The sequence below is a fragment of the Papio anubis genome, chromosome 10, assembly GCF_008728515.1.
Source record: "Papio anubis isolate 15944 chromosome 10, Panubis1.0, whole genome shotgun sequence".
Lineage (NCBI taxonomy): Eukaryota > Metazoa > Chordata > Mammalia > Primates > Cercopithecidae > Papio > Papio anubis.
In genome coordinates this window covers 18,814,018-18,839,532 of record NC_044985.1, presented here as the reverse complement: position 1 = coordinate 18,839,532, position 25,515 = coordinate 18,814,018, and the positions used below count along the sequence as shown (strand labels likewise).

General features: G+C 38.7%; 1 protein-coding gene across 7 annotated transcripts in view; it reads right to left on the bottom strand.

Moving 5' to 3' along the window:
- MGAT5 (alpha-1,6-mannosylglycoprotein 6-beta-N-acetylglucosaminyltransferase) overlaps positions 1-25,515 on the bottom strand; it is a 326,803-nt gene that overhangs the window by 87,923 nt on the left and 213,365 nt on the right. For all 7 annotated transcript variants that reach the window (XM_021924279.2, XM_021924276.2, XM_021924275.2 and 4 more), the window contains 4 exons: positions 22,982-23,151; positions 19,359-19,493; positions 13,904-14,037; positions 1,451-1,584 (listed from right to left, as the gene is read on the bottom strand). In XM_021924279.2, coding sequence (XP_021779971.2) covers positions 1,451-1,584; positions 13,904-14,037; positions 19,359-19,493; positions 22,982-23,151 — 573 coding nt within the window. The remainder of the gene's footprint in view (positions 1-1,450; positions 1,585-13,903; positions 14,038-19,358; positions 19,494-22,981; positions 23,152-25,515) is intronic.

The window sequence follows — 25,515 nt, the reverse complement described above, 5'->3', positions numbered from 1 at the left end:
AAAGTCAGCTGGAAAATGTACTATCAACACAGGACACATTTTTACACAAGGACAGCAACACAAATTTATGGGACTATCTTCGATAGCCATTTACAATCTAGATTAACTTTCATTTTACTTGAGACAACAAAGTATGGCATAACATACAGAGGAAACATTCTTACCAGCCGGGGGTTTTTCACCCTTGGCATTACTGGTATTTTGTGCCAGGGGCCATCCCATTCATTGTAGGACATGTACAGCATCCCTGGCCTCTACCCACTACATGCTTGTAGCACCACTGACCAGACATCACAACCAAAATTGTCTCCAGACACTGTCAAATGTTCCCTGGGCATAGGGGAATCGGTAAATAAAATAGTCTGCAGCTGAGAACTACTGTACTAAACAAAGACAAAGGTTTAGCTGTTTAAGACAGAGTTGTCTGGAATTAAATCTGCCTCCCTGGAGGTGGGCTGATCTCATCATCCCTTTGGTGTAGTTAGCACCTTAGAGCTGGTGGTTAGGGCGCTGCTTTTCCTTTTCTGAACACAGGGTCAGAAAAGCAGTACCAAGGAATTCTTTATCCTGTACATCACCTGTACTCCTTCAGTTGTAGGATTTCTAACTTCCTTGGTTAGGAAGTAACATGAGACCACAGTCTGTGATCATTCAAGAAAGCAATTAATTCTTATATTTAGGAAGAGGCACGTTGTGAGCTCCTGAAGACTTCTATCTTCTAAAAAACATTTCCTCAAAAAAAAAATTATGATACTTGCCTATTGAGGCAGACTTCCCACACAAAAAGATCTGCATTACCTGTCAACAGGTCACATCCAATCTGGTTCCTCTCCTGTTACACTTTCCCCAGATGTACTCTGGAAATCAACTTAGGAGGGCCAAGGGGCCCAAGGCTTTTGGAAAACTTGGTTTGGTCTGTAGCCAAGAGTGCTGTTTCAGCCAAGACCTCCCTGAACAAACTGCCTACAGTCAGCCCCAGCAAGAATTTACTTTCCACGTCAGGTGAGTAGTGACTATAGCCAAGAGGATGTGAAGGCCACTGCGTTTCCCAGGAAAGGGAGCTGCCTACCTCCACAGACTACCTCCCAGAAGCAGAGGGAGACTCCCCTCGGTGAAGTTTCTCCCTGTGCAGTACCTTGCTCCAGAAAGATATTCAACCCCTGGAGGGCCCTGGCTCTCAGAAGCAAGTACAAGGTGTGAAAGCAGCTAGAATGTGTCCCTTCTGACATGCAGAGAGTGAAGGGGGCTGTTGTATAGCCACTACCAGAAGAGCAGGTACAGCCTTGGTTAGAAACCCAAATGCTGAGCAACTGAATCCTTGCACATTCTTGTTTATGTCTAAGTAGATCCCATTAAGCCCTGGGCACTTGGCTTGACTACTCCCTGGATCAAAGTTAAATTACCCAACAAGCTTCTTTTCAGAGAGAGACACACGCACAGACTGACTCACCTTCCAGAAGCTATCCACTTTGCCATACACAAGGGACTGGTTCTGCCTTTTGATTTCATTAATGTGGTGGATGTCACTGGAGTTCAGGTGCTGCTCGACCACAAACCCCAGAAAGCTGTTGTCTGGGGTATGAGCTGGTGTGCAAAGAAATGGAGAGGGCAGTTAGTGTCCGATCAGCAAGAAGAAACAACAATCACATATTTAACACAGGCCATCTTACCCGTAACAAAATGTTTTCATCTTACCTTGTTCTTTCTTACACCTGAGGGAGGTGAGGGATTGCTCTCTCCCACACGTTCCCAGTAAAACCGTCATGAGAACACTTCTCTCTAGGATGGATTAACCTGAACCAAAACCTGCTCTTTTTAGGGAAAATACATCTGTCTGAAAATCATTAAGCTGTGTATTCTTTTCCTTGTTGCCTCAGAATAAGGCTACTGTCCATTTCCCAGCAGAAATGCTCTCACCCAGGTTTCACCACCCACTGGCCAAAAACCTGTAGGGGGCAGGGCTGATCGGGAGTTCTGAATAGGCACAGAGCCCCCATGTAACTGAATCTGACTCCAGCTGTGTTTTTCACCCAGCTACATAACAAGAGGTTTAGGGATAGAGTGATGAATAATCCCCAGAACCTTTCATCTCCTCTAAGAATTACTCACTCATAAAAGATGTAATTATGGGGTTATATTGAACAGGTGCATGGAATGAAGACAGAATAAAAGGTAAAGCTTGCTGGGGCACAAACCACTCCAAAAAAACACCAACCACTGCAAAGGAATACTGTCTACAGAGTACGCTATTCTGGAAAAGAAAATTTTGGATTTCTCTCATTTGGGTTCTGTAACTTCTCTAACACTTGACCAAGGGGTACAGCAACCCCACACCCTCTCCAAACATCTGCGTCTCGTGCCTGTAATTTTAAAAGGCATTTCACCAGCAAGTGACAGTCAGAAAATAATTCTCTCTGGACTAAACAGAGACCCTCTTCTCCTTTACCTTCATTCCGTCAAGAGAAATCTCAGTTTTTCAGATGAGCCTGCTGAGACCATGTGCGGCTGATATTAAATGAAGCAACTGCTCTGCTTGGCTCTGACCTGAATAGAACAGCTATAAATAACATGAAACCAAATTCCTCCTGGTAAATTGAGATATACACAAGATTCTGAAAAGTCCACACACTGCAACCTTAACCACATCCATTCACAGGTAGGTGGTCAGCAAATAGAGAAAGCTGGTCCCTTCATCTCATTCTGGTTGTCCTAGGACTGAGGAGCGGTTTCCCAGGCTTATACTAGCACAGAAATCCTTTCAGACAGACAGATGGGCAAAGGCGAGCCTGCAGCACAGGCCTAGGATGCCCAGACTCCAATGTCACCCACCATGCATGCAGGGGAACACGATGAAGAAGGGACACTGGCAGGAAGCCCTGAGCTGTGGAAATGCAAGAGCCATGTAAATACTGTGTTGTCAACCTCCGTTTCCCAGGCTTTTGCCTAATGGGGGTGACAGAATGAGGAGATAATAGGGTTGTGACTGGGGAGTTGTGTTCAGTCTGGCCAATCTGTTATTTCATTTCTGCATTTTTGAACAAGTGCCCAGAGGCAATGGCAATGGCTGCAGTTGGCTGGAAAGTAAATTACTGAATAAATTCTACTGCCAACAAGAGGCAATGGTTGTTTTTCCTCCCCCTTTTGAGGAGCTGAGGGCACAGGGAATTTTCAAGGATTAGCAGGGACAGGAACACAGCCTGTGTGCATTCTCAGTGTTACGGTGCAGCTTAAAATATTTCTTTGTAAAATTTTTTGTTAATTCTAAAAGTTTTGAACTCAAACCTGACACTCTACTTCAGGATCAGGTGTTTTTAATTTTTTTTTATTTTCAGAAAATTTACATGGTGATTAAAGTATGATGCTTGAAATATTTGTTTCTGAAATGTAGTCATTTAGTCCCTAGGTAGGCACTTAAATAATCCAGCAAGTAAAACAATGGGTTTTATTTCATATTATAATATACTAATGCATAGTAAAAAATAAAATGCTTTAGCCACCCAAATGAAAAAATACATTTATGTAACATTTTTGTGTGAAAGATTCTCCTAGCTTCTAGCTTGACTGGTGGGAGGGAGAAGTAAATATCAGAAAAACTTGTGAGGAATGGTGGGCTTTTGCTGCTATGACTATAATTTGGTATTCAATCAACTCTGACACTATGAATTTCACATCTAAACTCTCCTCTATGTTTTCATCCAAACACTTTAACTCCTGTCTCACCTTGTGAAATGTTAACTTAGGGATCAACAACCTGCAAGTGTGGTTTAAAGGACCTCAGGTGAGACTTGAGATTTACAAACAGTATCACCACATTTAATGAGCCAAGGCCTGAGCACTGGTCTGACCTCTACGTGCCTTCTCCTCCCAGGTGACTCTAAACTTGCCATAGGACACGAAACCTTGACCACATAAGGGTCTGCTCAGCTGTGACTCGCCCCAGCAGGTGATTCTGAAGTAACTACGGGTCCAGTGTGGCTTGCTTCCAAGGATCTGAACACCAGCTGGAGCCTGCCTGGTAACATCTGCAGAGAGCGCCCTGGTCTTATCACAAGTGTTCTTAATGGTGCTTATAATAAATCAAAAGCCACAAGTCCAGGAGGATGTTATCTGAAATGTCCATTTCATTGAGTTCAAATTTCAGGCCAACCTTTCTTTTTTGTTCTGCCTTAGGAAGGGAACAGAGACTTTTATTGTGTTGGGAGGATTTCAAAGAGAAGGTATTTACATTTTAAGGTAAATCAAACAAATCTCAAACGGGATGCAGGAAATCCTGTACTTTCAGTAATACCTCCATCCCAGAGGATAAACAAATGTGATTTTTAAAAAAGATGACTGATATTTTGAGTTCTGACTACATGCCAAATTCTGTGCTAAGTGCATTATAGTTACTCTTCCATTTTAACCTCATAACCGTGTAACATGTTTGTACAGATAAGAAAACAGAGAGAGATTTGGTTTAACTACCCAAGTCTACATGCTAGGAAATGGCAACACTAGGATTCAGAGTCAGACTGGCTGCTTTCAGGGCATCAACTCCTTAAGTCACTCTAACATACAGCCTCATAGTCCAAATAATTTTCTGCATCCTGTGAACAGCAGTGGTAAACCATGCTTCAGAGGAAAATAATGTTCTAAGGTACAGCAAAATACACAAGAGGGATCCAGAATACATATGCAGTATCACCTCAGTTTCTTGAGTATCTTGTGCCATATATGTATATGGGACCACACAGATTTTTTTTTTTTACATGCTACAAAACTACAGGAGATTTGCCAGACATTAGCAATGATTTTAAGATAATTTAGAACAAAACATCTCTTATTAAGAGAAACACTATTTTAAGCACTTTGGAAGCACCTATTTACAAATGATTACAAATCAGCTTGATGTGTTCCCTGAGTAGAGTATGATGATAACTACTTCTAAGAAATACTATTAGCTTAGCTTGAATAATTCATTCAATGACAAACGTTTTGAAGCATTTCTACAAACCAGGTTAATATGATAAGTATTGACAAATTACAATATAAAGATGAGTTTCTGCCCTCAAGGAGCTTACCAACTACTTCAAGGTCAACTTGAAAAGTCAAGTTGAGCTTTCTTTCAATTGCATAAATTTCTGAGGTCTGCTTTTGCTATCAGTAAGTCCCAAACATCTCTAAGAATGTTATGTATCTTCACGTCCCCTGGTCACCAAGAGAAGAAACCCCAGTGCCAGCCTGGGCCCATTCTTTAGCCCTCACAGTCAGCAGTCCCAGGCATATTAGTTTCTCAAAAATCCATCAACTCAGCCTTTCCTTTTCATATTTGTTAGTCCAGACCTTCTCACTTTTTGCTCAGACTTCTGCAATAAACAACCTTTTCTTTTTCCTAAATACAAATGGATTTATTGGTTTTTCTGATTATAACAGAAATATATCCTCAGATTAAAACTTTTTTCAGATAATAAAGATATGAGAAAAAAATAAGTTACATATCTTTCATCACCTAGAAATAACCACTATTACTGGTCTTTTTTTCTAAGTTTGTGGATCATTTTTCCCCTCAAAATATTGAATTCCAGTTAATGATGTCAAGCCGAGGCATCAGAGGGTTCTTTTATGTATCCCCCCCTCCAAAAAAAAAACAGCAAAAAAGGTGAATTGATGGATAGAGAGAAGATTGGCATATGGATTGATACAGTAAATGGTTAATTGTAAAATCTAGATTTGTGGGTTTCTAGTAACATTTCTTCTGTTTTGTTTTGTATGGCTGAAAACGAATAATGCTTGTCATCATATTCATGACATTTTTGCTGATTCCGATAAAACTGACGATAGAAACAAATGCATTGAAAAATAGTTATGTCACACAAGAATTCTGGATTAAGAAACTATACATTACTACGTTATGTGAAAAATTTTACAAAAACTGATTTTTTTTTTCCCCCAAATGTTGGTGACACTAGTTTCTTCAAGAGAGAAGGCTGGGATGCAGGCTAGGGAAACTAATATACAGTTGAGCTGAGAAGATGAGTGCCTAAACTGTTGACAAAAGGCACTTCAGGGTAAAATTTTCAAGTGTCAAAAAGCAATTTAGGATAGAATGGACTCCTTAGAAGAATAACACTGCTGAAAGCTAAGACTCAGACTGAAGGAACCACAAGGCTGATCCTACTCCTCACTGGTCTGCACAGAGCTTAAAGGCAAGAGCCCTCCTGATTCAAGTTAAAGGCCAAAATGGCAGTTTCAATCACAAATAGCTCCTTTGGTTGTCATGCCCTAAAAATAAAATTGTACATGGAAGTTAACTGATCCTTAGCTACAGCCAACAGGCTTATTATTTGCATGAATGGGAACTGACTTGGTTCTAAAATTCCTGTTTTGCCAGGCAAAATTTTTTATCCACAAGCCATCATTCAATTTGATCATGCAAATAAAAATGGCTGTGAGCTCCAAATCCTGGGAGAAATTCAGGGTTGGAATGTCAATGAAAATGACAATCATTATGGTCCGAAAGCCCAACAATGTAAGTAAGTTCCCTGGGAAGACACAAGAAAGTAAGATGAGGCCACTGGCCTAAAGAAGTTTCTGCAATCTTAAATTTGTACAACAGTCTCCTTCCCTACATTGCTGCATGGACTAAAAACAGAATAGGCAATATTGTTCATTCTAGTTTAATTCCATCAATAAAAGACTTTCTGAATGCCTACTATGTGCCAGCCACTCTTCAGGATGTTAGAGTTCCAGCAATAAACAAAGCAGCTAAAATTCCTGCCATTATATATCTCAGATTCCAGGGGAGGAAAAAGAAAGTAAAAGTAAGTGAAACATAAATACTGGATAGCAATACAGTTACGGAGGAAAATAAAGCAGGGAAGGGGAGTAGAAAGTTGGGGAAGGAAGGAGTTGCATTTTAAAAGAGGAGGTCACAGTCAGTCTCACTGAAATGACATTTGAGTTTAAAACCTGAAGGAGGAGATGGGGAAGTCTAAAAGAAGAATGTTCCAAGAGATGGGACAACCAATGCAAAGGTCCTGAGGGGGAGTGTGCCTATTCTACTCAAGAAACAGCAAGGAAGTAGAGAGAAATGAGCAAAAAGCAGCGTAGTAAGCCACAGGGTCTTGAGGACCCTGGGAAAACTTGCCTCTAGTTGCCACAACTAGGATGTTCCTCGCCTCTGCATTCAAATTTTCCCTGCTCCATTCACCTGGGTCTGTAATTTCTAAAGTGGAAGTATGAGAAAGTCTTATTTTTGCATACCTCCTGACTCCACTGAAAGTAAGTTTCTGGAGAACAGAGACTTAGACATCCCACAGATGGTCAGGGGACACACACTGAACAAAAGGACAAAATCGACAACCAAATAAAGATTCCAATCTAACTCTTAAACTGATGCTCATAAGGAACAAGAAAATACTTAGGCTTAGTCACCTCTGTAGCCTTTACTAAGGAGCACCTTACAAGGATTTGGGAAAGAGGAGAAGGGGGTAAAAAAAAAAAAAAAAAAAAATTAAAGAGGTGGAAGGTGAAATGGGAAAGTTCTAAACACCTCCAGAATCCCCAATCTGCTCTTCTCTCAACTTCGTTATAGCTCCCTGTCTTTTCTGCTCCAAATTTCCACAAATACCAAGAAACGCTGAATATTCTCCAGCCTTCACTATGCAGAATGTGAGCACCCAGAAGGCAAATTCTTCTGTGTCTTCACATTGTGAATGACAGCCAAAATGTTGTAGGTACTTAACACATACACACATAATAAATAAAACTATACGAACACAGTTTGCTCAGGCAATGTAGTAAATGTTCTATGGTAATGATATGAAAAGTGAGGCTGTTAAGCAGAACTGATTTCAAAGGTTATTGAATTTTTTGTAGGATATAAAAATAAGGTCTGAGATCTGAAACCAGGGATGGGGTATCTTGTAATGCCTGCTACTGTTAATTTCAGCCATCAACTCTAGGGAAAGAGAGGAAAAAACTCAATTAGATAAAGATGATTTACCACTGCCAATTTTTTTACACAAGCCAGATGAAGTTGTAAATGAGGGTGTGGTGCATGCAGATAATTAGAGCTATCCAAATACTGGAAAATTTACAGTGCAAGTCATCAATTTTAGAGCTCTCTCTTCTAAATGGTAAAGGCAAATGCCTTCGCTCTTATTTTTCTGTGCAGGTAGATTTCTTGCATTTATTTACTGAGATATAATGCACCTTGTTTGAGACTGTGAAAAATAAAAGATGGCCTTCAGGAGTTTAAAACAAGCCGTATGCATGGACTACAGGCAGAGACTGAAATAATACCTAAATATATGCCAAGCCAGGTACCTGGCAACCATAAAAAAAGCATCAGTTAAATCTCAAGAAATAACAAAAGCATCCCCAAATAACTATGACTTAGGAACTAGCCACTTGACTGTAGAAGAGTCTTGGAAACAATGGTTTTCAAATCTGCGTAGAGTCTTGAAGAAAAAAAAAGATGATATATTAAGTGGAAAAAAAGGAGATACAAAATTTTGGTTAAGTATGTGACAAGTATGTGAAAACATACTTGTGAAAAAGATAAAAGTTACACCAGGGTTAGGGGAGCCTTTTTCAGTAGGAGGAAGTCTTTCCCTGTTTTTGTAATTGGGTTACATTTCTTTATAAATTTGATTGGAAAATTGGAGGAAGTCACTTAAGTAGAGTTTTAAAGAAAAAATTAAATTTTGCTTCTCAGAGACCAGCAGGCTGTTGGGTGAGGCTGGGGCCAGACCTGGGGAGGAATATGGTTGGGGGTTGAGGCCAGAGAGCCTAAGGTCTTGAATACTTTGCTGTGGAGTTTAAAATCATCCCATGGACAAAAGGAAGGCACTGCAGTCTCTGAGGAGAAATCGCCTAATCCAAGCTGAGCTTTCAAGAGCTGGTTTTTGTGGCTGGAAAGCCTTAGTGCCTAGTTCAGAGGTCATGTTAACACGTGGACAGGAGGAGCGAGCAGGAATGGGGGCCTAGAAGGAGGAACAACCAGACTTACCAGATTCCTGGGGAAAAACCATCACTTAATAGATCTAATCAAATGGCCTTAGTATCGTCTGGCCACCAGTCCCTCCAGAAGCTGCTTAGGAAGGTGTCAGGAAGAGTCTATGTGGACACCACCTAAAATGCCTAACTGCAAAGAGAACACATGATGGCAATGGCACCAGTGAACTTCTGAGACTGTGGGCAAAATAATACAAAAATGCAAGGTTTTTCAACTTGTAGAAACCCCACCAACTTAGAAAATGAGTTAGAGGACAAACGGAAGGAGTCTTAAAGTGAGATGTGTACCATGAATATTTAAGAACGCAAACACATTCCGGTCCAGCGTATTTCGTTTCACTGCTCCTCAAGATGCATCCCAATGGTGTATTTTTCTTTATCTTCCCACCGGGTTCTTTTGGACTGGCCTTCCCCACGCTCTCTGTCTGCACATAAACCACAACACTGCTACGTCTTATGATAAGGCAGCTAGTCCTGAAGACTTGATTCCTCAAGTATAGCACTCTATTTCCACAGTCTCGGAACTTTTCATTGAGCATTCCATCAGTAGAACACAATCTAAGCACATAGGATTCTGAGTACATCCTCAGTATATGTGCATATTTATACAGAAATTAGATAATGATTACTATCCAGCTCATATATTAAGCACTAGTAAATTTGTTTCACTTTTGAAAAATTAACAATAAATAAATATAACTTTTGACATTCAAAGGAATGCTATTTCTCTTCAGACTACTGCAGTAGCCACATTGACCCAAAAGGTAAAGGAATGGAGGGCTCTATGGGAAGGACCTAGTAGACTGGACCCCAGGCCTTTGTCACATGGGAAGAAAGGGACCCTCTTCCAAGCATGCATCCAAGTTCACTGTGGGCAGGCGCTGGAAAACAGAGTGCAGGAGCTTTTTGTTGTTGCTGCAAATTTTCCAGCTCAGACACATCTGAATAGGATAAAGGTCTCAAACTGATTTATTTCTCTATTCATTTCCGTATTTCCTCCATGCAAGTCAGCCTCATCCATGAGAAAGTTTTCCATCAACCTGTTACTTGATGGATTTAGCGATCACTGATGATGATTGTTTTGCTCTACTGTCTCATCAGGACTTTTATAATGCTCATTTTCTAATTCATTCCTTTTGCATTTATTAGTTGTGATTTCTCCATGATTAATGACTTTCTCTCATCAACTGTTTGATTATTTTCAAATACAATTTGTGCTAGAAAGGCATGATCAAAGCTGAATTCTTTCACTTTAGTTTTTACAGTAATGAGGTAGTATCCTAGCAATTTGCAAAGGTGACCCACTACACTTTGTGGAGTTTTCTTGGTTGGTGTATCATTCCGGAATCTAGAATCTTTAGGTACTCCCCTCTTTTTGTATACTAAAGATCTTGGTTCCTACAACATACCTATAACAGTTTCAAGTAACAATATAAATATTTCCCACTACAACTGTATAGTCAAAGGATGGTCTTTTAAAGCCACTTAAGTAATAATCTTCTCTATATGAGAGGTTAACATCAACCTCATGCGTATAGCTAGGTTTGTCTCTATCTGCTTTCAATTCTTAGTGAATGCTTTTCTTTTTTATTTGAATTTTTATTGTGGTAAAAAACAAGTAACACTAAATTTACCATCTTAACCTTTTTTAAGTGTTCAGTAGTGTTAAGTATATTCACACTGGTATGCAAGAGATCTTCAGAACTTTTTCATCTTGTAATACTGAAACCCCATAGCCATTAAACACTAATTCCTCCTCCCAACTTGGTAACCACCTTTCCGTTTTCTGTTTCCATGATTTTGACTACCTTAGATACTTTATGAGTGGAATCATATGGTATTCACCTTTTTGTGACTAGTTTATTTCCCTTAGCATAATATCCTTGAGGTTCATCCATGTTGTAGCATATGAAGGACTTCCTTCCTTTTTAAGGCTAAATAATATTGCATATATATGTACACTACGTTTTTCTTTATCCACTTGTGTGGATGGACATTTGGGTTGCTACTACCTCACGGCTATTAGGAATACTACTGCAGTGAACATGAATGTGCAAATACTTCTTTGAGATCCTACTTTGAATTCTTCGGAATATTTCTCTTTTTAAATTAGGTAAAACATTTACATGGTCTTAAAGTCAAAATAAGGAACATTAAGAGACATCAGCCTTCTAGCCCCATCCCTGGATACCTTTTTATCCAGTGGGAATCACTTTATCCAATGGCAATCACTTTTATTAGTTTATTTATCCTTTCATTGTTTCTTTTGGAAATATAAGTTCATTCATATATACTAACACGACCACACACACTCTTCCTCTATATCTGACATATATAAAAGGGAGTAGCTCTACATTGTCCTGCACGTTGACTCTTATCACTTAAAATATCCTAGACATGCCCCTCCTGGAATGAAAGCCTTCCTCATTTCTTTTTATAGCTACGTAGTACTTCATTCTATTAATGGATCATATTATTCACTCAGTCCTCTATGATGATTACTTGGGTTGTTTCTTGTTGCTTCCTGTCACAAATAGTGCTGCACTAAATGCCCTTGAGCACATGCCACATCTTGATTTTGCTCATTATCTTTGGAATAGATTCCTATATACGAGGTGCTTAGTTGAAGAAAGAAAATGCAGAGGCAGTTTTACTAGATCCTGACAAACACATCCCTACTGGGGTAGTACCATGCTGCATTCTAACCACTAGGGTTGAAGAGGGCTGGTTTTGCTCACCGCATCATCAGAATAGCTATGCTGTTCAACTTTTGCATTTCTGCCAATCTGTACATGGGACATGGTATCTTGGTGCAGTTTAAAAATGCGTTTCTCTTACTGTGAGTGAAGTTAACATCTTTCCATATGTTCAGAGCAGTAAATTTCTCTTTCCTCTAAACTTAATAGCCTTTTCCCATTTTTCTGTTGGAACATGGAACTTTTTCTTAATTTATATATATATATATATAATTTATATATATATAAAAATATATATGTATGTGTATATATAAGGGTCTATATTAGTAATTTAGCCCTCTGTGATATCATTTACTTACGATGTTATTGGTTGTTGTTTTGCCATACAGGTTCTTCTTTTTTTTTAAATATAGTCAAGCATATCAATTTTCCCTCATTTCTGCTGAATTCTGAGTCATGGTTAGGGAACTTATTCCCTTCCCAGGTTAACAGAAATTAATCCATGTTTTTATCTTCAGTTACATTTTAAGCAGTGAATTTCCTTCAATTTAATCAACCAATACTGCTGAAATTCTCCATCCATGGAGAACAAAATAGGTTTGCAGGACTGTGAATTCCAACATTCTAAAATAGAACTTTGTTTTCTAGGGGAAAAAAACCCTCTCTTCTCTACTCCCTGGAAACTCCATCTCTTGTGGGGCACACACCTGCCATAGCACCCAGCGGTTTTAGTCACTTTGAACACAGTTAATGTTTTATTTCACTTGATTTAACACACAGGTCACTTCTTAGGCTATTCTGTGCCACCTTATCCCATCCCTCAAAGTTACACAGCAAAGTCAAATCACAGGCAAACTCTGAGCATCCTCACCACACTAAAAGCCATCTGTTACCTAATGTGCCAAAAATCTATTTGCCCCATGAACTGTGCCCCAGGGATGGTGTGTAATAGTAGGATGATACAGCTCCATGAACAATGACGTTTATGAAGCATACAACACACTCTCACAAATCTGAGCTTAATAGAACACTTAAGGATGAGTTGATTTTTAAAATTACTCTCCATTCTTAATTCTCCCTTCTCATGCCTAACACCCAAAGATTAGTCCAATGCATGTGCTGTTACATTTAGTGAGTGTGAGACAGGGGTTACCTTCAGGTAGCTGCATACAATGGGAAGGGACAACCACATGGGAAGAAGATTAGGAAGGAGTCTTTTGGGTCTTGGTTCTACAAAGCAAACAGATTCATCTCAGAAGTTACAAAGTGGAAACCTCTGGATCAAGCTTATCCTGATAATTTTAGAAAACAGGAATTCTCTCATCATCCAAATTATCTCATGTGGCCTTTCACTTCTGGAATAGGGCTTCATCTCATTACTCAAGACTATTGACTTACAAAATAAATTCATTGTTGGCATAAACACTATCAAATGTGGTTTTTGAGTTCACAGTCCTCAGCTAATTAGAAATGAGGCTAGTGCCAGGTAAACAGAAAGCAGCAGGAAGAAATGGTAAAAGTGGGAAAATAACCCTATAGAAACAGAAAATGTCTAAGAGCCTAGCATCTGTGGCCAGTTAATTCATCATCATTTGGTGTGCTGTTCTTACTATATTGGCTTATGAAATAAGCACTGCTGCTGAAAACAATGACACCAAGTCAGCAAGAGAAGGTAAAATTTCATTCTGGGCCTAGGATTGAAGAAGTCAGTAAAATACAAAACTGAGTTTTTTAAAACAGTTCCATTTTTTAAAAGCTATTTTTTTCTTTAAAAAGTTTGATGCTTAAATAATTAAGGTTTAATTATGTGGAAAATAGATCTGCATGAAAGACTTCACCCCTCATTAGTGACAAAGTGTACCCTAAATAGCATCTATGTGGCATAAAATGTGTTTAGTGCCTGCCAATCTAAAGTCACTGCAAAGTCCTTTCCCAAGTAGTTTCTAATGATACTTTGTACTGAACATTTTTTCTCCAGAATATTTCCAAGGCTTTTCAAAAAATGTTAATGTGGCCTTTCGATTTCAACTAAAAAACAAAACAAAACAAAACAAAAAAAACCAATTCAGTAATTCCCAAGGAAAGGTTCAACAGCACAGACTTCTACAGCTAATGGTCCTGAGAATCATAACCCAAAATAGATGGCGGCTAATTTTCTCATCTATTCTTGGTGGCATTCTGGAAAGCATACATGAAACAGGAATACTCACGGAACATGGTATAAAACTGCTGAGGGTTCAGATTCCATTTTCCCCAGGGGGTCTTGTGGCCTTTCGATTGGGCATAATTTGCGTGATTAAATTCAGGTTCAGTACCAAATGAATCGAGGACTCGGAGCATGCACCTGAAAGAAAACAGCAATATGTTTAACACTACATACTTGCCCCCAAAGTTGAAAAGGTAAAAGCTCTAACCCTTCCTTCAGGACTACTAAAAATAGGTAAATCCTTTTAGACAGACGCAGGACCAGACAAAAACTGAGATGTTTTAGAATAGCTTGTGTACCAAACATCTACTTGTGTCACTTTAGTGTCTGAGACATCACACAGCAGATACGATTTGCTTCAGATCGGGTAACTAATTACAGAGGATCAATCAACTACCAGCAAAATAAAAAGTTCCATGAAAGCTTGAACTGGAGACTGCCATGTTCAATGCCGTACCCCCAGCACCTAGCCAGAGCTGAGCACACAGTAGGTGACTAATCAACCGATGCCAAAGAAACAGAGCTACCATCTACAGAGGTCTTATTCTGCTTAAATCATATGACGTGTTATCTCTAGGAGAAATCACTCAACGTTTTCATCAATTGGAGTATTTGACTTTACATTAAGCTTAGAATCTTTCAGTAGGCAATGGTATTTTTTATATTTCTGATAGCAATAGAACTTTATTTGCTTTCTCCTAGAACTTGAAGAAATGCAAGTGAAGATGTTTTGTTTACTATTCCACCAAAGCCATAAAACAGGGCCAAATCTGGTCTACCGTCTATTTTCGTAAGGTCTGTGAGCTTAGAATAATCTTTACGTTCTTAAATGGTTTTTAAAAAATATTTTGTGACATGTACAAATTATATACAATTCCAATTTCCATGTTCAAAAATAAAAATTGTATTTGAATGTGGCCATACCCTGTTGTTGACCTATTGTCTACGGCTGCTTTCATCCTGTAACAGCACAGCTGAATAGCTGCAGTGACGCATACGTGGCCCAAAAAGCTTACAATGTTTACTAGCTGGCTCTTTTCAGAAAGTTTCCTGACCGCTGCTTGAGAGTGCACGAAGAACAACCAATTGGAAGAAAGGAATCAATCCCAAAACAAAATTTATTGATTTTGGTAACATTTCATCACTGACTTTCAAAGTATTTGATGTAAATTAAACTTGAGGATGGCCAATAAAAGCAGTTCCATTTTCTAGTATGTATCAATAATACTTCTGAATAACTTTTAGAAGACTAAGAAGCATAAAAGTAAAGATTGAAACTCATATTTTAGAATCAGATGATGGTAACAACTTTTAAAAATCTGGCTCAGTTTTTAAAATCCAAACATGAGATTGGACTTTCTAGGAAGTATACTCATAAATTTTCTTTTCTGTGTGCTAGTTTTCTCGTTAGAGATCACTACAATTTGTTAAGGCCAGGAAGTGAAGAAAAGAAAGGCAGGAAGGCCACAACCACACGTCAAATACAAGCTGACCACAGGAGGAATTTCCCTGTCTGAGATTCTTGTGTGGCTCTCACGGAATATGCTCTCATCATAGCGACAGTTTTCACAGTATCATCAAAGATACGTCATTGGTCTGGTGGCCAACAGGTGGGCAGAAATAAAGCCCACAGTCCTGAAAAAAGAAAGCTAGGGACCCAAGGAACAGATCAGTGTTTTTGTTTTCTTTGCTCTTTGAATAGCTCAGAGCATCCCTTTCCACTTAATAAAACATACCCATTTCTTATATTTTTCCATTTAAAAAAAAGATGTACAAGGAACTGGTTTGAGCCAGTATATATTCTTCTGTAAAAGCTGGCAGTGTTAATGGTGGCAGCTCTGAAGGTCACTGCAAAAAGCGGGAGGAGAGGACAGGACCCACGCTGATTTGTGGGGCTGGGGAATGCTCCACTCCTACCAGAGAATCAGACCCGGGATTCGCCAGCACTACTTTGTGAGTCAAAGATTACAGCACTTTGTGCAGGCACAGCAGGGAGAAACGGGCCTCTCTTGTCATAAGGAGCCTTGGCTTGAAGGCTCAGCTTTTTCCACTTATTGGCAATTGACTCCAACAGTCTACAGCCGTCCTTGGTAACTGGTGGGTTGGTTCCAGGACCCCTGTGGATACCAAAATCCAAGGATACTCAAGTCCCTTACATAAAATGGTATAGTACTTTCATATAACCTATGCACATCCTCTCATATTTAAATCTCTAGATTACTTATAATGCCTAGTATCATATTTGTATTTTTATTATTGTATTATTATCTTTTTCCTTCAGATATTTTTGGTCTGTGGTTGAATCTGTGGATGTGGAACTCATGGCTATAAAATGCTAACGATATACTCTTCTCTAGCTTTGGCTGGTGACCATATTTTTAACTTGAAGTTTTATTATTGTTATTTTTGATTTGGGCAACTAAAACAAATCCTGATGAGTAAAGCTGTCTGCTAAGGGCCTAACGCCTGAAAGCCCAGACTTTGCACCGTGCCTAGATGTAAGCTATGTGGCACTGGGCTCTTCCTGAAAGAGGAATGGAATGATCAGCTGTCTCCCAGAAATTTATAATTTGACATCCTTTTACTTGAGGCTTTTGCTTGGGAATTGCTTTTCTAGCTTATCTAGGTTTAATTTATAAAGCACAGACAGGACACTGGACTTGGTCTAGCACATGGAAGGTTTGACATTACAGTTTTCCTTCTTCAATCACATCCTGCATCTGTGTGTTTTGCAACTATTTTTATAATGTGTTGCTAATATTTAGGCCTTCCCTCTAATGTGTCTGTGTCTGGAACATCATAAGCAGACTAATGACTTAAAAAGATATTTGTTTTGATGCCCAACGCAGTTCGTCTTCTTTTAACAGGGATCACAGCAGTCATGCCAAGTAACTCCTGGAACCTTCTCTTTGCTGTCAGCCACACTACTATGAAATGGATGTTCAGGAGCTCCTTGCCATGCCCTAATTTCTAATCTGGTGTTTGACATAAAACATGGCATATCTTAGACTACTTGCAGTTTACTTTCTTGTAAGTCCTTCGACAAAGGCCTTGTAGGAAGTAAAATGGGTATGAGTTTTGCAGTAACTAGCAGAATACTAGTTGCATGTAGGCATGTAATATATGTTTAACTGAATTTCCTAGGTCCCTACGTAAATTGGACAAAATTTACAATTAATTTTCCAAGGGTTTGCTCCTAATTGAGAGATCAGATAACAACAATACATTTAATGGAATACATACCAACAACCAAGATGAATACTGACAATTCACCTTGGTTGTTGGTATGTATTCCATTAAATTTCTGATTTTTAAAAGGGAAAATTTTAAATCTTCTCTGACAATTTCTAATTTTTAAAAGGGAAAGAAATCGGCAAGAAACTTCCAAGGGGACCTGAGTAGACTTTTAATAGAATCTTCGCTTCATCACACCACAAAGACTGCAGACCTAAAGCACTAACAGACCTCCTGCCAGGTAATATCACTAACAAAGGTGATTTATTAAAGAAAGGCAGATAAACATTACATTCATCCATAAAACCCCCTCTGAGATGGTGCCTGTTCGTCCAACAAGAATGAAATGCCAATCAACGGTGACCATTTTAATAACAAAATTATCCTTTTTTAATTCACCTAAACACTACCACTGAGAATATTTTTCCTTCCAAAGAACTCTTCTTAATAGCGAGGATATGTGAGTCAAGGGAAGCCTGTACTGCATAGATTCCTTTGCACATTTATCAGATGTCTGCCATTTACAAAACGGTAGAAAACAACAACTCTACTTTCGTCAAGATTTCAAGAAACAAGCCAAAACCAGGAAAAAACCTAATGCAAAAGGTACAGCACTATCTTGGCCTGCAGCAAGTTTTTAGTTTTGCTTTTTTTATATTTATGTGCCATTTACGTAAGTTTATTCACCTTTTAGAATTTATTTTTTAAAGGAAACTTTTAAAGACCATAAATAAAACCCAGTATTATGCAGCCATAAAAAAGGATGAGTTTATGTCCTTTGTAGCTACATGGATGAAGCTAGAAACCATCATTCTGAGCAAACTATCACAAGGACAGAAAACCAAACACCGCATGTTCTCACTCATAGGTGGGAATTGAGCAATGAGAACACTTGGACACAGGGTGGGGAACATCACACACCGGGACCTGTCGTGGGAAGGTATAGCGTTAGGAGATACACCTAACGTAAATGTCGAGTTAACGGGTGCAGCACACCAACATGGCACATTTATACATATGTAACGAACCTGCATGTTGTACACATGTACCCTAGAACTTAAAGTATAATTTTAAAAAATTCATTCTAAAACTGGCAAAATAACTCAGTTTCTCTGTCCACAAAGTTATTAGTCTTGATGAAACTGACATGAGTAGTCAGTGTTATCTAGTACTGTTGTTTACTATTCTCTCATAACTAAAGACCTCCAAATCATTTGATACTCCTGGCAAGGACCAAATTTGGTGGTTTGGGGGACCTTTGTAATGAGAGGAATTTTTAAATGTGATAAAGGACAGAAGCAATAAAAGACAAGACAAAAAATGAAAATGAGAAATTTAAAAAACCCCAAAAATTAGAAAGAAAAAACCCAGTATTGACCGCCATACATGCAAGATAACAACAACAAAAAAGCATATAACCTTTAGGAAGTATTTTACAATTTAGAACAGATACTTTTGCGTGCTGAATGCTGAGACTCACAGCTACTCTTACATTGTTAAGAATGCATGTGTTAAAAGTAGTGACAGAGATATAGTAGCATCAAACTACACCTTTTCTCAAAAAGACTGAAAGAAAATTGAAAAATTAATACATTTCTTTATATAATTCATTGTGATTTAGGGCCATGTTTGTATACCAGGTAAAAGTGTTTCAAATACTAAATCGTGGTCCCAAACCCACACTCAGGGAAACACTGAGCTACTCTACTAAATAATAAAGACTGCACAGAGTACACATGCACCACAGTCATACTAATCATTGGCTTATCTTAAAAAGTGCAAGATCCCAGCATTCAGATAACGTATTCCCAGATTTCTCTTCCATGAATGACAAGAATACTGATGAGGTAAAGGGTAAGAAAAGTCAATCATGATCTAAAACCCAAGGAACACAAGAAATGACACTGTACATATCTTATCAAAATGGTTATTTGATTAAATAGATAACACTGGCATACGCATACTGAGAGGAAGGCTAAGTATTAATACTAGTCAAGGTAGAAAGGAGGTTGAACACTTGTTTTCTATTTTTAAGAAACCAATGAAAATAATGAATAGCCAAAGAAAGTACAAAGTCACTGAGAATCTGAATTTCAATTATGAATGAGCAATACACTCCATACAGCTGAAAAGATACTATTTGATAAGCTTTTTCTACCCACAACCATGCAACCTTTGTTGAGGGGGAAAAAACCCCTTAAGTCAGAAAACCATGCAGCACTTACTGGTAATGAACCCAGGATGGTCCAAGAGTTTTCTTGAATTGAGCAAGTCCTACAATATCAATATAAATGAGCTCAACGATCCTGTCTCCTACAGTTGGGCAGCCAGATCGGTTTCCTACAACCTTCTTCATGATTCTAGAGAAACGGCAAGAGAGAGGGGAGAAAAAAGAGAAAAATCATTTACTTAAAAGGTAATAAACTTGGCAACTTTAATGGTCAAATGCCAACACAACAATCCTTATTAGAGATGACAGCATGGCCCTTTCAAATCTGCTACTTATATAAATTATTTCCATCCATTAAGGCCAACCCAGTACCCTGATTCTGACTCATGCAAAATAGTGCAAATGGTAGCATATAAACACAGTCTTTGAAATCAAGGAAGACATGGGTCTGACTCCATCACCACTATGCAGCAGCTGTGAGACCTTAAACAAGTTACTTAACCTCTCTCAAACTCTTTGCTCCTTCCAGAAAACAAGGACTGGATACAAAGAGCATTGGACGCCAATCTCTCAGGGGTTCTTCACAATGAGATACTGAAAAGAAAGTGCCTAATGAATACCAGACACTCAACAACTTAGTTTTCTCCCCCAGAGCCTGTTCTTAACTGCTCAGCACCCTTATTAACCTGCCCCCCATCCCCTTTTTCTAAATGTCTTCAATTTCTAGCCTCTATAGTATTAACTTCTTTCTACCTGTCTCATACTGTTCCTTAACTTTTTCAGCTATGTCAAATTTTTCCTCCTAGCTTGACCATATTACAGAACTGGCACTACGGTTTATAGTTTTATTTTTATCATCCTTTCCCCCACCCATGCATTCATCCACACAAAACCACACTTGTGCTCAGAGTGTGATGATGTACTTGATTGGTAGGCCAACTTCATGTGTAGGAACAAGTAACTGCTAACCCTACTGCTACCCACTTACTAATCAACCACCACTGTTGCTTATCCCGGCCCACACCCCACAATAATCCTTCACCAAATTATGAACATCCTGCTTCAAAGGACAAGAGTCACAAACAGGACTCTGCTCGACAGCTCCGTATTAACCACCACATCAGCCACCCTCCTTCCTTCTCCCCTGTTTATGAAAGAACTAGGTTCTGCAGAACCAGTTTCTTCCCAAGAGTCAGAAAACCCTTTCTGTTAAGGGCCAGACAGTGAATATCTTCATCTTTGCAGGCCATACATTCTCAGTCACAACTGGCCCATTCTCCCGTTGTGGAATGAAGACAGCTATACATGATATGTAAACAACAGGCATGGCTGTGTTCCCATGAAACTTTATTTATTATTTATTTTCAGATGGAGTTTTGCTCTTGTTGCCCAGGCTGGAGTGCAATGGCACGATCTTGGCTCACTGCAACCTCCACCTTCCGGGATCAAGCGATTCTCCTGCCTCAGCTTCCTGAGTAGCTGGGATTATAGGTGCCTGTCCCCATACCTGGCTGATTTTTGCATTTTTACAAAAGAGAGACAGGGTTTCACCATGTTGGTCAGGCTGGTCTCGAACTCCTGACCTCAGGTGATCCACCCGCCTCGGCCTCCCAAAGTGCTGGGATTTTAGGCGTGAGCCACCATGCCTGGCCCCATGGAACTTTATTTACAAAAAAAGACAGAGGGCTGATTTGGCCTGCTGAGCGATAGTTTGCAAACATGATGCTCAGTGTTTCCCAAACTCGCCTGTATAATGAAATTACCTGGAGGCATCACAAAATACTTATGGCTCTGCCCTACCCCCAAGGGTTGTGATTTAATTAGCCTGTGGCATGGTCTGTGGGATTTTTAAAAGATACCCCAAAGTTAAGAAATAAATACAAAGATCTCCAGGTGGTTCTAAAGTACAGATATATTTAAAGACCACTGTTCTATGTTGCTTCCACAATTATCTTCTTAAATAAAACACATCTAGCCCTGACCTCAGTGTGCATAAAGACTACTAGAGTTAAGTCCTCACTTAACATCATCAATAGGTTCCTGAAAACCGGGACTTTAAACAAAACAACAGATAGCAGGCCCACCAATAAAGTCATTTCCTTCAAATCAGTGGTTATAATGTTAATGAAAAAAACTGGCTTGATTTTACATAATTTCAGTTATAGTCCTAGTTTCCAAGAACCTATCAACAATGTTAAGTGAGGACATACTGAACAAATTTTCCCTGACCATCAAATTCAGTCTCTGACTGATAAATCCCTAACATGCCTTTCCTGACCTCCCCAGGCAGTACTTGTCCCTGGTACTACCACAGCACTCCATTTATTTACCTACCCACTCATTCATTCACCTATTTATTCCTTCACTCATTCACTCTATAGTTATGTGAGTACTCATTACTTGCTAGGCACTATCTAGATGCCCACTACACAGTGACAATACTCAGTTTTCTGTAATCCCAGTGCTTACATTCTAGCATCCACATACACCTCACTTAGCACCAATAGAACTGGAATTAGTATAGTTATTATGTAATATATTAATTGTAATTATCAAATGATTGGCAGCTCCTTGACCACGCACTGGTCATCTCTGTATGTCCCACACCAAAACTAGCCTATAGAAGGCACCAGATGAGTGACTGCTAACTGTACAAATGCAGCCACTTTGTAGGTTGTGTATCCAATTTTTTTTTGTTTGCTTTTGTTTTTTTTTTTTGAGACAGAGTCTTGCTCTGTCACCCAGGCTGGAGTGCAGTGGCATGATCTCAGCTCACTGCAGCCTCTGCCTCTCGAGTAGATGAGACTACAGGCATGGGCCACTGCACCTGGTTAATTCTTGTATTTTTAGTAGAGACAGGGTTTCGCCATGTTGGCCAGGTTGGTCCTGAATTCCTGGTCTCAAGTGATCTACCTAGCTTGGCCTCCCAAAGTGCTGGGAGCCACCATATATTGTTTTAACATGTCTCTCATCTCAATGAGCTCTAGAATGTTCATTCAAGGTATTTCTTCTGGAAATATATGACATATAGCAACATGACAACTTGACTGTTGGGTGGGAAGTCTCCATGGGCAATTATCCTAAGCAACTGCAGGGGATGGAAGCGTCCCTGCTCAGCCAGCTATGCCAATATAGAAGGGATTACAGGAGGGCTGGAGCTAGAAGCAAATTTCAGTGAAATAAAACACTCAAGTAGAGTTAACAGACTCAGGTGAAAGTTGGCTAATTGAAAAAGGACCGGCTCTGGGCTTTCAGGAAATTTATTCTATCCAAATTAAATTACAAACAGGAACCTGCCCTGTTTTAAGACTTAGAAAGATTGATGTTGAGTAGGCAGTGGTATGAATTTTAGCAAGAGACAGGGAATTAGGAAAGTCAATAATGTTTCGTGCTACAGATGTTGGAAGCACCTGTAACAGCAAAGAATAAGCTCCTTAGTTTGAATTTTCTGGCATTCATTTATGAAGCCTCTGGAGCCTTCAGCTACAATGAAAACATATTATCCTTTTCACAGTGTATGTATTTAGCTCCTGAAAATAATCTTCTTATCTCCTGTTTAGTGAATTATCACTTTCATTTTCCTCAACAAAAAATTACACACTAATAGAGGTAACACTTCAAGAGTTTACAATTTCTTTCCTGTATTCTGATTTTAAAATTGAAAAGTAATCTCCTTACTCTTTGAGCTCAGCCAGTGAAGCTGAAATCCTAATGTCATGGCCCAGTAAGTACAGAGATGTAATTAAATCACTCCACTGAACTAATTCACCAAGAGGGCCACCACTGAAAGCTGTCTCTGCAATCTTAAATCCAGATTCCTTGGTCAGGAGTCCCAGGTGAACGAGGACCTGGAAAACAGAGAGGCATATACTGATTCACACTGAACCACATACAAAATGCACAGTACTGCGCCAAGAAGTGATCAACAAATCCCAAAGTCATGTTTACATCCTAACAAAATCTCAGTGTGGGGAATGCTGTTTTTCTAGAAGGTACAAAGGAAGGAAATAATTTTTCATTGTGGTTTTAGAGAAATAAAATCACTGCAGCCATTGGTATGGCTATGAGTACAAGGTTATGGACAGATAATCCCACCTTTTGAAAGCACAGTGTATTTTTAAAATCAGGATTAAAGGAAGGTAAGACAGGACAACATTTTCTAACACTCTTGGTCTTTTATCTACAGCTAAAATACTTCTAACCTCTTACCATGGAAAATTTCAAATACATAGAAAGTATTGGAAATTTGAATATACATGACAATAGTCAATACCAAAGTAATTACTGTGTAGCTTCAACAATTATTAATGCATGACAAATCTTAATCTATACCCCCATTTTCTCCCAACCCCTCTAGATTATCTCAAAGCAAATTCTAGACATATCCTTTCACCTGTAAATATTTTGGTATGCATTTCTGAAAGGAACAAACCTTCACTTGAAAAATATAACTTGAACATCACTACTATCCCTAAAAAACCTAGTAATTCCTTAACATCATCCGATATCCAGTTAATATTCATACTTCTTCAACTGCCCTTTATTTTTTCTAAGTGCACTTGTGCGATTCAAGAGTCAGAGAACATACATAATAATTGCCTCATATGTCTCTTAGCCTCATAGGAAACAATGTACAGGTGTGTCTGTCTTGGGATGTTAGCAGTCCTTGATGATCACTAGCTAGATCCATTAATCCATTAGGGACTGCAAAATGATATTTTACCATTCTTTGTTTATTAGCTGGAATGCCTCTCTATGAAGAGAAACTACCCCTCATCAACTATTTGGTCACCCTGAGGTTAACTCTAAGGTTATAGATAAATGCAGCCAAACTTGTACTTGGTATAGAAGGAGCCTGGTAAATATTTGAGTCTTTCTCTTTATTTGCCAGTTTTTCAGAACAATAAACTTGTTTTTTAGCCTACTCTAATGATGATCTATGAGGATTTTTAATTAAAAAAATCATTATAACATCAAAGCTATTTGATATGCTTCAAAATATTGTGGATATTCCTCTTACCAACTATCCAATTGTCCCACCTGGGCCTGTGGGAGGCTATCCAAGCTGGCTCCTAAGTTCCTTTGACATGATCTTAGTCTTCTTTGATAGCTTCTCCGCATGTGGTGCCTGACAAGATTGTTCTAGGCTCAACAGGTACAATTTCTGCCTTGGACCTTAATAAGCCATTTTTCCAAGAACCTCTTATACCACTTAGTAGAAATAGCATTTAGAGACTAAAGTGTGGGGCTTAAGGGACTCAATTTTATTACTATTTATAGGCCTTACAGTGGCCCTACCTAGGAAATTTGTTTTTCCTCAAAGATAAAGCAAATCATGAGTTCCGATTGGTGCTTCCAATTCAAACTCAGGGTTACAGTGTTTTTACATAACATCACCAATCCTACCATCCATTAATTCTTTTCTTCCACACTGCAGATCCCACTTCTCAAAGACACTAACATAATTACTCATCTGCTTTACTCCAATGTTCACAATGGATTCAGAATGAGAATATCAATGCTACCGCATATTACATGATTAATAAAAATGGTTTTAAGATGTTTTTACAGTTTTTTATCCTTTGTGATATCCCATCAGAAGTGTATCGTTTACTGTGTTCTAAAGTCACTAAGAATAATCTTTCTGTGTGCTTCCATCAAAACTGCATGGATATATAGTCAGTTCTTTTGTTTTGTATTCCTCCTAATTTTTAGTTTTTGGTAATAAAATTTCATTTAGCACTTACATAAAATGATTCCAGTGTCAAATCCACAAAGTCAGATATATTCAGAAGTCTAGTTTCTATGGCAGTTTCTGTTGCCTCCATGCTAATCCCAACTCCCCTTATTTGACCTTTTTATTCCCCCTTATTGTAGTAAAATACACCCAACATAAAATTTACCATTTTAATGTATACGGTTCAGCAGCATGAAGCACATTCACATTATTGTGCAACCATCATCACCATCTCCTTTATTTTTAATTTTAGTTTATCAAACTAAGAAAAATACATTTTCAAACTAAGAGCAAGAAGCAAATGTATGTATCTGTATATATCTATATGTATACATAGATATAAATTTCCTCTCTCTCTTAAAAATAATGTACACTATTCTCTACTTTTCTTCACCTAACAATACATCCTCGAGGTTACTCCACAGGAATATATAGAAAAATTCTTTATTTCTTTTTACAGTCCACCTGTGCATGT